Below are 18,095 nucleotides of genomic sequence, written 5' to 3'. Positions count from 1 at the left end.
TAAAGCAGAAAGGACAACTCAGGAGTAAGGCCAAGAGATGATTGGCCCCTCCCATGAGGCTTAAAAGACCAGCAACGGCTCTTGGCCTCTTTGCCGGAAAACAAGGTTAATAGATTTGTTTCTTGTCTTGCTGCATCTCTTTCTTGTTGGCATCTTCTGCTTCTGAACTTTTGCCAAGAAAAGCCTTTGGCAGTTTGCCTAATTATCCAAGGTCAGAGATATCATATCTGAGAACGTGTTAATTCTCAGCTGTTTTAACAAAATCTGTTTGTTTTTGAAACTGTTTTGCATTTAATATCAACTACGTGGGCCTGGGTCACAACAGGAAGGAGATGGGATGAGGAAGAAAGGAAGGAAGGAAAGGAGGGAGAGAGGGAGATCAGAAAGAGGAAGGAAGGGAAGGAGGGAGGGAGGGAGATTGGAATGAGAGGGAAGGAAGGAAGGAAGGAAAGGAGGGAGGGAGATTGGAAAGAGGAAGGAAGGAGATGGGGACAAGGAAGAAAGGAAGGAAAGGAGGGAGAGAGGGAGGGAGATCAGAAAGAGGAAGGGAGGGTGGGAGGAGAGTGGCAGGGAAGGAGGGAGATTGGAATGATAGGAAGGAAGGAAGGAAATTGGAATGAGAGGAAGGAAGAAAGAAAGGAAACAATTTAGTGACAGAAAATTTTGGGCTCAATTGTGGTCGTAAATCAAGGATTACGAATATGCATTTTTGTGGGTCTGGAAATAAGGTTGCATGAAGGGGCAGGCAGCGCCTCCTTCACCGATGCTAAGCAGGGTTGGGTGGGGTGGATTTCTGGAGGGGCGCCCAGCAGGGATGGAGAGAGGCTGTTTTGAGTCCTTTAGCTGTCTTGCTTTTCGAGGGAGGGACCAGCGGTGCAAACCTGGATCCTCCTCGCCCCTTCCCCACATTCAATGGCTCATAAATTTCCCTGCAAAGGAGGCTGACCTCCTGCAGATGAAAGTTGAAACCTCCAGCTGGGGGAAATCACACCTGCCTTCCGGTTGTGTAGCGACTGGACTGGCTGAGCATCTGTTGAGGTGTGTTAAAAGTCTGGTTCGCTTTTTAGTGCAACTTGGAGGAGGAAAAATTGGCTACTTTTGCACGGAGAGAGAGTTTGGAGCGTTTGGGCACTTCTGCCTCCCGCCGTTGGGTAGGTGGGGGAGCTTTGATGCTCTCCGAGCTTGGCGGTTTTCTTGCAGATGCTTCATTGCCCAAATAAGGTAAGGTCATTGGTTGCTCAACAGCAGCGAGCAGCAGCAGCACTGATGATGTTCCCTAGTTGGATCATGAAACGTCTGCAAGAAGACCACCAAGCTCAGAGAGCAGCAAGGACCCCACAGCCGTCCTCCTCCTCCTCCTCCTCCTCCTCCTCTCCTCCTCCTCCTCCTCCTCCTCCTCCTCCTCCTCCTCCTCCTCCTCCTCCTCCTCCTCCTCCTCCTCCTCCTCCTCCTCTCTCTTCTTCTTCTTCTTCTTCTTCTTCTTCTCTTCTTCTTCTTCTTCTTCTTCTTCTTCTTCTTCTCTCCTCCTCCTCTTCCTTCTCTTCAGAAACTCCACTCCCTTCTAGCACTAATGATGTTACCTAGTTAGGTGATAAAATGTCTGCAAGAAAACTATCAAAGCTAGAGAGCACCAAAAACCACCACCACCTCCTCCTCCTTTCTGCAAATTCCTTCTAGCACTGATGGCATTCCCTAGTTGGATCGTGAAACGTCTGCAAGAAAGCCACCAAGCTCAGAGAGCCCCAAGGACCCCACGATACTACTCCTTCTTCCCACATTCCTCCTCGTCATCCTCTTCTTCTCTGCAAACCCCACTCCCTTCTAACACTGATGACGTTCCCTAGTTGGGTTATGAAACGTCTGGAAGGAAAGCATCAAGCTCAAAGAGCACCAAGGATCCTTCCTCCTCCTCCTCTCCACAAAACCCCTCCCTTCTAACACTGATGATATTACGTAATTGGGTCATGAAACGTCTACAAGAAGGCCACCAGCTTAGAGACCACCAGGACCCCATCCTCCTCTTCCTTCTTTTCCTCCTCCTTGTCCTTTTCCTCCTCTTCTCCTCCTCCCTGCAAAATCCCCCTCCCTTCTAGCACTGATGATATTCCTAGTTGGTTCACGAAATGTCTACAAGAAACACCCTCAGAGAGCACCAAGGATCCTTCATTTCAACCCTGAGCTACAAATAACTCTCCTTTACCGGCGGGAAAGCTTTGCCTAAGACAGTGATGGCTAACCGTTTTGCTGTTGTGTGCCAAAAGCGGGGGGAGCACGGGGGGGGGCGCGCATGCGTGTGCCCACACCCATAATTCAATGTGTGTGTGACACCCCTCCCACTCTCCCTGCTTTTGGCACGCAATGGCTACGGTGGGCCCAGTAGGCCCGTTTTTCACCCTCCTGAGGCTCCAGAGGCTTTATTGGAGCCTGGCGAGGGCAAAAAACAGCCTTCCCCACACCCCGGAGGCCCTTCAGAAGTCAGAATCAGCCCGTTTCCCAATGGTGGGACCGGAAGGCCCGAAAATCAGCTGGCAGCACGCAGATGCATGCTGGAGCTGAGCTAGGGCAATGCTCGCGTCACCACAGATATGGCTCCCTGTGGCACCCGTGCCATAGGTTCGCCATCATGGGCCTAAGACCTCTGGCGGGGGGGGAACCCTTCCTTTCCAGCCCCTTCTAGCTAGGCGGGACATTATTATTATTATTATTGTTTAGACTTCTATACCGCTTCATAGTGCTTTACAGCCCTCTCTAAGCGGTTTACAAAGTTAGTGTCAGGTTTCGATGCTATCTCAAAATAATGAATTTCCAAACTGCCGATCTTTAAGGAAATTTTCTCTTTATTCGAGCACAGCAATCTGATCCTGACTCTTTCGTGGTCAGTACTGACCCTTGCCCCCCAATCCCTCCCTTTCCGATCCCCAATTCTCTGCTTCTCATTGGCTATCTTCCAAGTCACTTTCCTGATTCCTTCTTCGTCAGATCACAGGAATGTCTCCCCCCTCCCCATCTCCGAGGAGACCGAATCTTCAAAGGGATTTAGCAGGCAAAAGTTCAGGCTTCTCCTCCCTTTTCTATGTCAGTGCTGGGACGCTGACAGTTAGCATATTGCATATTAGCATATTAGCATATTGCATTAGCATATTGCTCCCAACAATCTGGGTCCTCATTTTACCCACCTCGGAAGGATGAAGGCTGAGTCAACCTTGAGCCGGTGAGATTTGATCTGCTGACCTGCTGAACTAGCAGTCAGCTGAAGTAGTTGAAGTACTGCACTCTAACCACTGCGCCACCTCGGTTTATACCAGCTTTCCTGGTCTGTTGTATCTATATAAGCTAGATGCCCTCTGAATGCCTCCGAGGTGGCTCCCTGCAGCTCTGGCAGGTTGCCCTTCTTGAGTTTTCTCTTCCTCCTCGCTCGTTTTGTGTGCGCGTGTCAAAACTGCAACCTGCAGAAGACACAATCCGGTAATGCAAGAAGCCGGCCACTGGGTGGATGTCTCGTTGTGTAAATGTTCCCCATGTAAAGCTCCTCCTTTAGAGCTCTGCCTTGTGGTGTTGAGGGGGCGGATTGTCCCCTTCACGATGGGGGCCAAGCATTCATTCTTTTGCAGACTCTCTTTTTCCCTGCAAACTGAGGTTAGTATGGTTGAGTGAGTATAATGTGTTTTTCCTTTCTGGCTGCTAAACTACTATACCAGTGATGGCTAACCTTTTTGCCATCGTGTGCCGAAAGTGGGGGGAGGGAGGAGTGCGGGAGGGTCGCTCATGCGTGTGCCCACACCTACAATTCTATGCGACCCACCCCCCGCGCATGCGTGCTCAACCCCCCCTGCGCTCTCCCCACTTTTGGCATGTGATAGGACCGTTTTTTTGCTCTCCCCAGGCTCCAGAGCCTTTCTAGGAGGCTGGGGAGGGTGCAAACTGCCTTCCCCACCCCACTGAAGGCCCTCCGGAGGCCCTCCGGAGGCCGGAAAAGGCCCGTTTTGCCAACTTCCGGTCCCTCCAGAAGGCCCGTTTTTCACTCTCCCCAATCTCCAGAGCCTTTCTAGGAGCTGGGGAGGGTGAAAACTGCCTTCCCCACCCCACTGAAGGCCCTCCGGAGGCTGGAAAAGGCCTGTTTGCCAACTTCCGGTCCCACCAGAAGGGCCCGTTTTTCCCTCTCCCCAGCTCCCGAGCCTTTCTAGGAGGCTGGGGAGAGCAAAAAATGGCCTTCTCCACCACCCCCCGGAGGCCTTCTGGAGGCCGGAAACACCTTTTTCTGACTTCCGGTGGGCCCAAAAGGCCCGAAAATCAGCTGGCCGGCACACAACATGCACGCCAGAGCTGAGCTCGTGTGTCCACTGATATGGCTTCACGTGCCACCTGTGGCACGCGTGCCATAGGTTCGCCATCGCGGTACTATATAGTCTTTATGCATCCGGACGCAGCCAGGGAGGAGGCGGGTGGAGGACGACACACGAAATCCCTGTGGTTTCTTCCACTTGGGGTGTGTGTGTGTTAAACCCTCCTGTTGTTGTCATCGTTGTTGTTTTCCCCTAGAAATTTGTGTAATTGTGGAAAGCCGGCTGGTGTCTTTAGAATAGAATCGAATAACGGAGTTGGAAGGCACCTTGGAGGTCTTCTAGTCCAACCCCCTGCTTAGACGGGAAACCCTAACACCACTTTGAGCCAGTCCGTTTTGTTTCACAGCCCAACCCACCTCACAGGGTTGTTGTTCCGGGGAAAATAGGAGGAGGGAAGCTATGTTGGTTATGTTCGTCGCCTTGACTTATTTGTAAAAATAAAGGCAGGGCACAAAACAAACAAACACAAAGGGATTGGAAGGAGGTATGTCGTGGTAATAGGGAGTCCTCGACTTACGACCACAGTTGAGCCCCAGATTTTTGTTGCTAAATGAGACAGTTGTGAAGTGGGTTTTGCTCCATTTTACGGCCTTCCCTGCCACCATTGTTAAGTGAATCATTGCAGTCAATTGACAACGGTCGTTCAGAGAACCTGGCCTCTCCAGATTCAGAAGGTCTAAAATAACCATCTCTCTTCCTTGTAACCTCCCTTCTCCGCCCTTCCAAAACCATGGGAGAACATCCCAAGGAAGAAAATGAAAAAAGGGGGGGGGGCTTTTATTTCTGGCAGAGAAATTGAGAAAGAGCCAAAGACCCCTTGGCTAGTCTGAGGAGAGGACTCCCCGATCCTTTCTCTTTCCCCTCGCCCATTGGATGCCCACGGCCCAGGCGGCTCTTCTCCTTTTTCCTTTGGGAGGAAAGGCTTCTCATCAGGCCCAGAGACACAGTCTGTGTGTGTGTGTGTGTGTGTGAGAGAGAGGAGAGAGAGAGAGAGGGAGAGAGGAGAGGAGAGAGAGAGAGAGAGAGAGAGAGGAGAGAGAGGAGAGAGAGAGAGGAAAGAGAAAGGAGAGAGGAGAAAGAGCGAAAGAAAAGAGAGGAGAGGAGAGGAGAGGAGAGAGAGAAGAGAAAAAGAGAAAGAAGAGAGAGGAGAGAGAGAGAAAAAGAGAGAGAAGAGAAAAGAAGAGAAAGAGAGGAGAGAAGAAAGAGATGAGAGAGAGAGAGGAGGAGAGAAAGGAGAGAGAGAGGAGAGAGAGAAAGAAGAGAAGAGGAGAGGAAAAAAAGAAAGAGAGAGAGGAGAGAGAAAGAGAGAGAGAGAGAAGAGAGGAGAGGAGAGAGAGGAAGAAAGAGAGGAGAGAAAGAAGAGAGAGAAAGAAGAGAGGAGAGAGAGAGGAGAGAGAGGAAGAAAGAGGAGAGAGAAAGAGGAGGGTGAAAGAAGAGAGAGGAGAGAGAAAGAGGAGAGAGGAGGGAGAGAGAGGAGAGAGAAAGAAAGAAAGAAAGGAGAGAGAGAGAGAAAGAAGAGAGAGGAGAGAGAAAGAGGAGAGAGAAAGAAGAAAGAAAGGGAGAGGAGAGAGGAGAGAAAAGAGAGAAAGGAGAGAGAGAGAAAAGGATGAGAGAGAGAGAGACAGAGAGAGAAATAGAGACAGAGAGAGAGAGACAGATGGGAGGGAGGCTGGGAGTGTGCACCCACACACAAGCATTTTCTCCTCCCTCCTCTCTCTCTCTCTCTTTCTCTTTTTCTCTCTCTCTCTCTCTCTGCGCTGCTAACTTTTTCTCCAGCCCTGGGGAAGGAGAAGAGCGGAGAAGGAAGTGTGTTTTAATTTGTCATCTCCTGCAACAGAAAAATCGGAGCTGGAATTTTGGAGCAAGCTGGTGGAAGGAGGAGTGAGGTTGTGGGGGGGGGGGGAGATAGAAAGGAAGCCAAGCAGGCCACTTTTTCTGCAGCAAAAAAATAACAACAAAAAAATAATCCTCATTTTATGTGCATTTTTCTCTCCCCCCCCCCTCCCGCCCACACTTTGTCTCCATCCCTCCGATTGCAGAAAAAGGCAGAAGCCGCTCACCGGATCCTGGAAGGATTGGGACCCAGGTGGAGTTGGTAAGTAGAGTTTTACATTCCCTCTTCCTTTTTTTTTCTGCCCCCCCCCCTTTCCCTTCTTGTCCTGGGTTGCAATTCCAGGTGTCCCTCCCGATCGGCTGCCAGCCTTTGGGTTTCGGAGGAGATTATGTATGCATTGGGACAGAGGGCAGCAGCCAGGAAGCTTCCCCCCCACCCGTTCCCTCCCTCCTCTCCCAGCCAACCTCCGGCTGATCATCATCTGGCTGGCCGGCTGCCAAGCAGGAAGCTGAACTGCCGGCTACACACTTCCTCTGGGATCACCTGAGAACACCTTTCTTGGGAAAAAGGGCTTTGCAACCTGCTGGGGCACCTGGGGTTTTATTTTTTTCCCTTCCCTTCCTGATTTGAATTGCAAATTGGGGCAAAGGAGAAGGATAAAATCATCCTTGTTTTTGGGTTGTTTTTTTTTGTTTTGTTTTGTTTTTTGCAAGGTTGGCTTGGACGAACGACCGTTCAACTTGCAAACCGTAAAATAAATGAAGGTTTTGCCCACTCCTGGCCTGGCTTTGCAGCAAGGGGGAAGAGATGCTGGAATGCCTGTGTGTGTGTGTTTGGGGGGGGGGGTGCATTTGGCTATAAAAGGGCATTCTTGGGTCAGCTTTATCCAGAAGGGGTGTCGTGCATCGCCTTTAGGGCATGCAAGGTGCATGTGTGAACGGAGCAGGGCCAGGGTCACCGGAGGGTTGAGTCAATTTGGACTTGGCCCTTGATAGTTTTTGAGCTGTAACTCATGTCGGGAAACTTCCAGTGTAGGATTTGCTGGGAATTAGGAGTGTAGACGCTCAGCTTTGTCGATCGAAAGGTTGGCAGTTCAGCGGTTTGAATCCCAAGTATCGCGTAATGGGGTGAGCTCCACGTGACTTGTCCCAGGCTTCTGCCAACCTAGCAGTTCGAAAGCACATTAAAAAAATGCAAGTAGAAAAATAGGGACCACCTTTGGTGGAAGGTCGGCAGTTCAGCGTTCGAATCCCCGAGTGCCACGTAACGGGGTGAGCTCCCGTGACTTGCCCCAGCTTCTGCCAACCTAGCAGTTCGAAAGCAGGTAAAAAATGCAAGTAGAAAAATAGTGGACCCCTTTCGTGGGAAGTTAACAGTGTTCCATGCACCTTTGCGTTGAGTCATGCCGGCCACATAACCACGGAGACGTCTTCGACAGCGCTGGCTCTTCAGCTTTGAAACGGAGATGAGCAGCGCCCCCTAGAGTCGGAACGACTAGCACATATGTACGAGGGGAACCTTTACCTTTTACAGGTGGTATTCAAGTACAAATCATTCCCTTCGTGACCGTTTTGAAGTTACAATGGCATTGGAAAAAGTGACTTAGGACCGTTTTTTTTCACACTTTGCAGCCTTCCCCATTGTCACGCGATCAAAATCCAGAATGCTTGGCAACTGGCATGTACTTCTGACAGTTGCAGCGTCCCAGGATCACTTGATCTCGTTTTGCGATCTTCTGGCAAGCAAAAGTCAGCGGGGAAGCCAGATTCGCTTAGCAACCGCGTTAGGAACTTAAGAACGACGGTGATTCATTCAACAATGGTGGCAAAGAAGGTCGTAAAATGGGGTGGAATTCATTTAACAACCCTCTCACTTAGCAACATTTGGGTTCTATTGCGGTTGTACGTTGAAGACCATTGTGGAGGGTTTTTACTTTCAAACCCAGGTTGAGAGCTACTCCAGAGCAGGCTCGGCCAGGTATGTTACAGGTAATCCTGGCTTACAACCACAATTTCCATTGTTAAGCAGGGTGGCTGATAACTGAATCACACCTGCTTATTTTTTTTTTTTTTTTTTTTGCCATGGTGTTGTGGCTTGTGGCCACCAGCTGCTCCAGCAGCCGAATCAGAGGAGGAGGAGAGGGAGGTGTGGGAGTCAGGGTCAGCATCAGGGCAACCTGGGAGCTCCGAGGGGGAAGAGGGAATGGAGCTGGCAGAGAGAGAGAGAGAAACAGAGGCGGAGCCTAGGCTGTCCATCATCCCTCAGATGGAGAGTCAACAGCCCCCAGGTCTGGAAGTGGCTGATGAGGATGAGGAGGAACAGCTGGGTCCAGTGCCTGATGCGCAGAAGGCAGAGGAGAGGAGAGCAGTGGAAATCTATGGGCCGGTCCTTGGGATGGAAGAGCCACCGCTGCTAGCGAAGCCCCACCCTAGCTCTAGAGATAAAAGGCAGGGGTTGGAGATGAATAGACGTGGTAGACAACTATTCATCTGGACAGACAGACTTAGCCGGCATTGAGAGAGAAACTTTTTGCCGGGGCTGCTGGTGCTCCTAATTAAAGGAATCTTTAAGTTAACTTCAGAGGATTTGTTGTGTTTGGGGGAGCTGGGTCAGAACACAAGGTTGTTAAGTGAATCACTGCACTTTTTGGCTGGGTCATTAAGTGAATCCAACTTTCCCTCACCGACTTCGCCTGTTGGAAGCCACCTGGGAAAGTTGCAAATGGCGATCACATGACCCTGGGATGCATCATAAATACATGCGTGTCAGGCCCCTTGAAGTTTGATCACGTACCCATGGGTGGGGATGCTGCAGTGGTCATAAGAGTGAGAACCGATTGGTCTTAAGTCACAGGTTTCAGTGGAGAGATTCACTGGCAATGGAGTTTCACTGGCAGTTCACTGGCAGTGAACTTCTCCACTCAACAATTAATCACAGTTCAGATATGATTAATTTCCATATGACACTTCCGGTTGAGTAAGTCGTAGGGCATAGTGATGGGTAACCTTTATGCCATTGCGTGCCAAAAGCGGGGGGAGCCGGGGGGGGGGTCATGCGTGTGTGTGTCCACACGCACAATTATATGTACCCCGCCCCCCCCGTGCATGTGCGTGTGACACCCCCTTGCCCTCCCCCCCCGCTTTTGCACGTGATGGCACAGTTGGTCCAGTTTCCGGCCTCCAGAGGGCCTCCGGAGGGAGGGGAAAGCCGTTTTTTTGCTCTCCCCGGGCTCCTAGAGAGGCTCTGGAGCCTGGGGAGAGCAAAAAATGGGCCTTCCCCACCCACCCTGGCCCTCTGGAGGCAGGAAACAGCTTGTTTCCCTACTTCTGGTGGGCCAAGAAAGCCCGAAAATCAGCTGAGTTCGCATGCCCACCGATATGGCTCTGTGTGCCACCTGCGGCACGCGTGCCATAGGTTCGCCATCACGGTTCTAGAGTGACCAAGTGTTGGAGGAGAAAAAGCCAATTACTAGAGGAACCCTCTTGACAGACCAGAATTTTCTACCATCACTTCGTACCCACCAGATATATTAAATCACAGCTCCCATCGTCCGTCCCACACACCCGTAGGTCATACAGTCACAGCATACAAGATTTGGAGAGCTGATCATCTCTGATCAGCAAGCAGGTCTTCCAGATCTCCTGGGAGATCTTTTAGGGTGGAATCTGAGGGACCCCTCTTGAAGCTTGTAGGACAATTTTGACCTTCCAGACCAACAAAAATTCATTCCAGAGTCCCATGGTTGCTCGTTGGCTCTGCTCATCATCGCTGCAGTCCCAAATTTCCTCCAGATGTTCCACCCAACAGAGAGCAATCTAATCATAGTCTTTAGTTTTAATTTCAGTATTCTTGAAGACCTCTGAGTCTTCAAGAAAGGATCTCCAGTCTACAGAAATGTGCTTAGTGCCTGTGGCCCCCTTTTCATAACAGTTGGAGCTGGTAAGGTGGAGGTTGCCTGGTCTTCCTTCTCTAGAAGTGAGCCTGAACTGAGATGTTGTTGTTGTTAGTTGCAAAGTTGTGTCCAACCCATCGTAACCCCATGGACCATGTTCCTCCAGGCCTTCCTGTCCTCTACCATCCTCTGGAGTCCATTTCAGGTCGCACAGACTGCTTCAGTGACTCCATTCAGCCACCTCGTTCTCTGCCGTCTCCTTTTTCTTTTGCCCTCAATCGTTCCCAGCATGAGGCTCTTCTCCAGGGAGTCCTTCCTTCTCATTAGGTGGACAAAGTATTTGAGTTTCCTCTTCAAAATCTGGCCTTCTAAAGAGAAGTCAGGGGTTGATCTCCTCCAGGACTGATCGGTTGGATCGCCTTGCAGTCCAAGGGAATGGCAGGAGTCTTCTCCAGCACAAAGTTCAAAAGCCTCGATTCTTTGGTGCTCAGCCTTTATTTCTCTCTTCCTTTTTTTCCCTAAAATTTTCTTTTAGATTAAAAAAAAAAACACATAAGAAAAAGATAGCATTCAAATTCTCCTTCCTATCTTGCTGACCTTCTACAGGAAAAGGCTGGAGGTTGAATGACTCAGTCAGGAATGGTTGACCTAAGAGTTGCAGTCTGGTTGAAGTCATCTGTGTCTCTTCCTTCTTAACCATCCCTTCTCTCCTTCCCACCTCGCACTTGTGGGGAGTGACTTCCCCATCTCTGGCATGTCCTTACTTGAACAGCAGACAGGGGGGAGAAGACGGGGACCGACCCTGTAGAATTGGAGCCTTCGTGAAGCTTCCCAGCTCATGAGTTAAGGCTCAGCTCTTGAGTGCCTTGGCTGGCTGACTCATCTGGAAAGAACCCAAAGAGTCATAACTGTAATGAATGATTAATTGGTCTAAATGTTAATAATGGTGAAGGAAGCTGTAGAAATTCGTCTTACGGTCAAAGGAGAAAAAGCCAAGTTGGCTGGAGAGGAACTTGGGATGTTCAGTTCTGAAGAAAAGCAGGCTTGTAGGAAACATGAGAGCCTTTTTCCGGTCCCTGACGAGAGGCTAGAGGGAAAAAATGAGTAGAAATTATTTTCTATAGCCACCAAAACAGATCAGAAAGAGTAGGTGTAAGTAGTGGCTTCCTAAATTTCATTTAAAGATGGGGAGAAACTGCCTGGATCTAGGACTGAGAAGATCTACTTACCATATTTCCCCGGAAATAAGACCGGGTCTTATATTAATTTTTGCTCCAGTTTCAGTTAGCTTTATTGATTAGCCTATAGGCCATATCCAAGCACAAGGTGCAAACACATAATCACCAATAAAATCTTATACAAACAATTTATCACGTGAAGTGCTAATACCACTTTGTAATGCCTTGGTAAGGTCACACTTGGAATATTGCATTCAGTTTTGGTCGCCACGATGTAAAAAAGATGTGGAGACTCTAGAAAGAGTGCAGAGAAGAGCAACAAAGATGATTAGGGGACTGGAAGCTAAAACATATGAAGAACGGTTGCAGGAACTGGGTATGTCTAGTTTAATGAAAAGAAGGACTAGGGGAGACATGATAGCAGTGTTCCAATATCTCAGGGGCTGCCCCAAAGAAGAGGGAGTCAAGCTCTTCTCCAAAGCACCTGAAGGCAGGAGAAGAAGCAATGGATGGAAACTCATCAAGGAGAGAAGCAACTTAGAACTAAGGAGAAATTTCCTGACAGTTAGAACAATTAATAAGTGGAACAACTTGCCTCCAGAAGTTGTGAATGCTCTAACACTGGAAATTTTTAAGAAGATGTTGGATAACCATTTGTCTGAAGTGATGTAGGGCTTCCTGCCTAAGCAGGGGGTTGGACTAGAAGACCTCCAAGGTCCCTTCCAACTCTGTTATTCTATTTCTATAAAAATTTAATTTAAAATAAAAGTAGGGTAAAAAATAATAGTTATAGGATAAGATACAATATAATTTGATACATAAATATATAAAATAGAATAAAATGACCTAAAATTATATTTTGGTGTCACCCTTACAATCTACCCCAATCAGTCCCATGTATGCAGATCTCAACCGAACCATTTTGCTTAAGTGCTGTGCTATGTTAAAATGTTATTTTCAGGTTCTGGCCACACATAAAGTAAGTTGTTTTGATATGGGGATCCCAATGGGTCCTTCGTTTGGTATATGAACCAAGATACCTCTCTCTCAACCCCTTATACAAGCAACGGTCAAATAAGATGTGAGCCAGGTCTTCTACCTCTGCCACTCTGCAAATGCAGAGACTCTCATTGTAGGGTATAGAATGGAATCTCTCATATCTGACCATTGGGTCAAGCTGTTCGAATCTGGCTCGCGTAAATATCTTCCTAAAATGTTTTGGCAGTTGTAACTTCAAATAGCTGCCTACTTGAAAAGTACATTTGTATTTTTTTTTTAATTTGATTTATATGCCGCCCTTCTCCGGAGACTTAGGGCGGCTTACAGTGCGTTAAGCAATAGCCTTCATACTTTTGTATATTTATACAAAGTCAGCTTATTGCCCCCACAATCTGGGTCCTCATTTCACCTACCTTAGAAAGGATGGAAGGCTGAGTCAACCTTGAGCCTGGTGAGATTTGAACTTGCAGTAATTACAGGCAGCTGATGTTAATAACAATGCTTTAGTCTGCTGCACTACCAGGGCTCTGCTGGATCTAGCACTGGAAAGGTCTACTTACCGTATTTCTCCGGAAATAAGACTGAGTCTTTTATTATTTTTTTGCTCCAAAAGACGCATTAGGGCTTATTTTCTGGTTAGGTCTTATTTTCGGGGAAATACGGTACTAAATGTGTCCATCGGGCTGGCTGACAATCTTAACTGGGCCTTATTTTTTGGGGTGGGGCTTATATTACGAGCATCCTGGGGAAAAAAATTATGCTAGGGCTTATTTCCCAGTTGGGTCTTATTTTTGGGAAACACGGTATTGAGGTTGTGGCTTATCTCTGGAGGCTTTTCAAAACAGCTTGGACAACCACCTCTGGAAGATGGTTTAATGGATTTTCCTGAAGATTGCTGAAGGCTGGAGGAGATGAGTTAAATGGTCCTTTCCAACTCAACAGTTTTATTGATCTTGTGATAACGGAATATAGGAAAGATGTGTTCTCGCCCTTTGATCTTAGTTTCATTTCTTCCAAGATAAAAATTGGTTCTCACACCTTAGTGTCTGGATTCCAGGGGTGAAATGCTAATGGTTCGGACCAGTTCACCTGAACCGGTAGTGAAAAATGCTACAGATTTGGGTGAATCTGTATTTCCAATGATCAGCTGTGCCGCACAATTTATATTAATCTAAATTGAGCAGGACAGCTGTCCCCCCCCCTCGCTGTTCTACTTACCTTTGCAGACTCAGAAAAGGCTTCTTAATCCTTCTTTTTCAGCGCTGCATGTTAGCGCCTGCGGTGCACATGCGTGTGAAACGCACATTTGGTGTGCACCGCACATACGTGCACGAAACGAACCGGTAGCGAAGCAAACCGGTAGCAGACTTCAGAGCATTTTATCCCTGCTGGATTCCATTTTCTTTTCTTTTTCTTTTTTTTTTATAAATATACTTTATTGATTTTAAAATTTTAAAAAACATCAAATCTCTGTTAACATCTGAGGTGTCGTGTAATTACATATTTACATTATATACATATCGATTACATTCGAATCTACCATTATTGAAACTAGTATGGATCAAAGAATGGGTCACATTACAAAACAAGAGAATCTTGATGTTAGAAGGCCACGATCTACAGGCAGCTGGCACACCTATTTATGGGATTCAAAGAACAAACAAAAAAAAACATATTTTCATAAACACAAATTAAGGGAGACCCTTATTCAAACATGGGAAGAAATTAGGCAAAGATTTTATGTGAAGGTACCATTTGGCTTTCAATTATGGAGGCCCTGACCGCCTCAAATAAAAAAGATATTTTAAAATTTGGCACGTATAAAGACATATTGGATGATAACGGAGTCCTTAAATCTCGGGAAACATTAAGAAATCAAGGCTTTAATTTAGACTGGTGGAGCTACTTACAGATAAGCTCAAGATATCAAAAAGATAGGGACCAATTTGGTATAGAGGCGAAGCACAACAATTTGGACAAAATTATGTTGGGGATTGAAAAGAAAATGTTAGCAAAATTCTACAACTTGCTACTAGGCGAGGACAGGGCAGAAGGAATAGCCAGAAACCAACTAAACATGTGGGAAAAAAATATTGGTTATAGGTTAAATTTCAATGACTGGGAGGAGGCCTGGAACAGAAACTACAATCTGACTAAATCAGCAACCTATAGGGAGAACCATTACAAAATTTTCCATAGATCGTATCTAGCGCCAGCTAGATTAGCAAAAATATTCCCCAGTGTGGAAAGGAGGTTGGCACCTTCTATCATATGTGGTGGTCCTGCCCTGAGACAAAAAAGTTTTGGACAAAAATACGAAACTGGTTACGAGAAATAGTGGAAGAAGAAATAGAACTATCCCCTGAAATCTTTTTATTAGGAATGATCGGAGATGGACTTTCTAAAGATAAGATAAGATACATCTTATAATACATGTTATAACAGAGGCCAGGTTAATTTTTGCAAAATAAGGACAAATTAATTCCTCCAGAGATAATACTAATAAACAAAATCTTAGAATGCGCAGAAATGGCAAAATTAACAAGTGATCTTAATAATGATGTGAACTCAAAATTCAATGCAGTATGGGAAAGGTGGTACAAATGGTGGAATAATAGAATGAGATTGTAAGGTTACGTTTATTTTCAATAATCGATTCCATTTTCAGCCTTAGTTGATCCTGGGATCTTTTGGGGAGCTTCCGGAGGCTGCTGCTGGTTGGTGCGCCTTCCTAGGTGTACAACTTTCATTTGTCCTTCCAAATTAATCACGTTCTGCTGTGGTTTGTAGAGGTGTTGGGTGACCCATCTTTTATTTCGGAGCAGTTGAAAGAAATTTCTTAGCTCAACCCTTTTTTGGTCAAGGAGGACCTAAGAGTGGAAGACGAGGGCAGAGGGAAAAAGTAAGAATGAAAAAAGGCAGAAGGGTGCCATCAAGGCAATGATGTTATTTGGATAGTTGACCAAATTTGGAGGCTCAAGGATGTCACTCCTGGTCCTCTAAACCTGGAGACTTCCAAGCCATCAACTTCTGAATTCCAGCATGCCCCCGTGCTCTTCCCTTGCCCTCTTTTCACGTTTCAAATGGTCTTGTCTCTTTCAGCCCCTGTACAACCAGCCTTCGGACACGAGGCAATACCATGAAAACATTAAAATGTAAGTAGCCAGAAGCAAAATATCTCCCATCTCGGTCCTTCATGACCTCTAGCTTTCAAAGGTCCAGCCAGGGCGGAGACTAAAGCCACCGTGGCTCAGTGTGTCAAAAATTGGATTTTTTTTTTGACTGCTTCCCCTTTGTCTGTCTATAACTATCCACCCATCCGTCTGTCTGTCTATCCATTTATCTATAGCTATAGCTATCTCTATAACTATCCATACATCTATCCATTTATCTCTCTATTTCTATCCATATATCCATTTATCTATATCTACCTTCCTAGCTATATACATTCATTTATCCCTTTATTTCTCTCTCACTACTTCTGCCTGTTTATCCATTTATATCTCTCTCTCTCTGTCTGTCTGTCTCTCTCTCTTTCTCTCTCTCTCTATTTCTCTCTCTCTCTCTCTCTGTCTATATCTGCCTATCTGCCTATCTATCATCTATCTATCTATCTATCTATCTATCTATCTATCTATCTATCTATCTATCTATCCATCCATCCATCCATTCATCCATCCCTTTATCTATTTCTACCCAGCTATCTATATCTCTATACCTACATATTTATATCCATCCATCCATCCATCCATCTTTCTATACTCTCTATATATTCTGTCTGTCTGTGTCTGTCTGTCTGTCTCGCTAATGTAATTTAATCTATCTCTCTGTGTGTCCTTTTTTGTGTGTTTAAACACAAGGCATGTATTCCTCCGTGGACTGGAACTTGAGTTTTGTAACCCCCTACCTTGTGGCTTTAAAGCTTCTAATTTTCCTTCTCTTGGCCTGGCATCCCCTGCTAGAGGTGTTTGCTGCCAGGAAGCTAGGCCAATTCTCTGCCTGATTTTCCCCGAGGGCTGCTTGCAAACACGGCGTGCCTCCTCCTTCCTCCAAGCGTGTGTGTTTTCTCTCTAGCTTCTCAGCTGCAACAGCCAAACCTGTGTTTGCTTCAGCTCTGCCCCTGGGAACGAGGCACGTGATGCCTGCAGGAGCTGGCCCGGCTTAACCTCTTCACAAACAGCTTCTTATGTCTCAGACGAGCTGCACATTTGCACGGACAAACAGCCCTGCACTCTGTTGCACGTTTGAGGTTCTCACGGGCCATTCCCAGGAGATTTGCAAAGGGAGCTGCAGGGTTTGGAAAAGATGGCGAGATGAAAGAGCATCCAGAAGATTTTTTTGGGAGGGGAGGCAAGACAGACACTGCACTGCTCCCTGAATTTTTTTGCTGACTTTCCAAATGCAGAGCAGTTCGTCGGAAGATTTCACAAAAGTTTAAAATGTCAGATTCAGCGGCCTTATTTTTCCCCCCAAATTCTAAAGGCTGTTTGATGACCAGGGGTTCTCAGCCTTATTAACTTTAAAACAGGTGGACTTCAACTCCCAGAATTCCCCAGCCAGCATGCTTTAAGACAGGTGGACTTCAATTTCCAGAATTCCCCAGCCAGCTTGCTTTAAGACAGGTGGACTTCACCTGTCTTAAAATTCCCCAGCCAGCATGCTTTAAGACAGGTGGACTTCAACTCCCAGAATTCCCCAGCCAGCATGTTTTAAGACAGGTGGACTTCAATTCCCAGAATTCCCTAACCAGCTTGCTTTAAGACAGGTAGACTTCAACTCCCAGAATTCTCCTGGCTAGGGAATCCTGGGAGCTGAAGTCCACACATCTTAAAATTGCCAAGGTTAGGAAACACTGTTCCAGATGCTTTCTGCTGCTCTTAAACACACCCAGCTTTTCCTTTCTTTGTCTTCAGAGAAGTTTTGGTTTTCCCAGTTGCCTCCATTCCCAGAAAAATGGATCCACGAATCCTGATTCTTGAATTTAAAACTTATCCTGCATTGTCGTGAGTTTGAAAAGGCCCCAAGTATCCCCCTTCCAGGGGTTTAAGCCTTAGGTGGTGGTGTTTTGATCCCATCATAAAATCTAGAAAAAGGGAAGTTGGCTTCCACAGGAATGGGATTCATCTGCAAAAATCGGATTTAATTCTGAGCCGATTGGAGGGTTTTCTCTTTTTTTAAATTAACCACTGCAAAGGAGGTTTTGAAAGCAATTTGGCCTCTTAAATTTCAATACGAGCTTTATTCCGTTACTGTTCTGCATCTCAGAACACAAAGAGAGAGGTTTTTTTTCCGGTCCGCTTTTTACCTTTATTTGTAAAGTTGGCTGCTGGTGTTTCTTATTAAGGGCTATTTTGTGCTGAAAAGAAGGTAGCTGCCACCTGCCGAATGCTGCCTTAGAAATTAAATTTGGTTTTTTACACCTGAATCCTTTTTTTTTCCAGCCAAAGAGGAATTCAGTTTCTCGGTTTTCTTTTGAGAACTGATTAGCGTCTGCCTTTCGATTCAAGAAGCTGGTTTATCTTATTTATTTTCTTTCAAAAAAAGCAAATGGGATGTTCCTGTTTTTACAAATGCAGCTGTTTTCAATCCAGGGTGCCTAAGTAGCTGGTTGGGTTTTTTTTCCCCCTATCGCAAACAGATGTTGCTTTTCCTGCCAAGGGAAAACTATAGTAAAAATTGTGTTTGCAGGCATCCCATTTGGCTTAGTTCCCAAATTGGCCATGTTCAGGCTTTACATTGGACCATAAACAATGTTATCTATGAAAACGACAACAAAAGAAGCTTTGCGGGCATTGTTTGAATGAAATTGCAAGATTGGAAGTGGCCGAGCTAAACTGGTTGGGTGAATA

At 46.5% G+C, this 18,095-nt stretch overlaps 1 protein-coding gene across 1 annotated transcript in view; it reads left to right on the top strand.

Moving 5' to 3' along the window:
* Positions 1-18,095, top strand: part of NCOR2 (nuclear receptor corepressor 2) — a 170,045-nt gene that overhangs the window by 19,221 nt on the left and 132,729 nt on the right. The window contains 3 exon segments of the mRNA XM_070951279.1: positions 6,383-6,429; positions 9,482-9,491; positions 15,349-15,401. Of these exon segments, the coding sequence (XP_070807380.1) occupies positions 6,383-6,429; positions 9,482-9,491; positions 15,349-15,401 (110 nt within the window).

This window comes from Pituophis catenifer, unplaced genomic scaffold (genome assembly GCF_029215685.1).
Source record: "Pituophis catenifer annectens isolate HBS135680 unplaced genomic scaffold, rPitCat1.0.hap2 SCAF_10, whole genome shotgun sequence".
Classification (NCBI taxonomy): domain Eukaryota; kingdom Metazoa; phylum Chordata; class Lepidosauria; order Squamata; family Colubridae; genus Pituophis; species Pituophis catenifer.
This window is presented reverse-complemented; position numbering and strand designations above follow the sequence as displayed.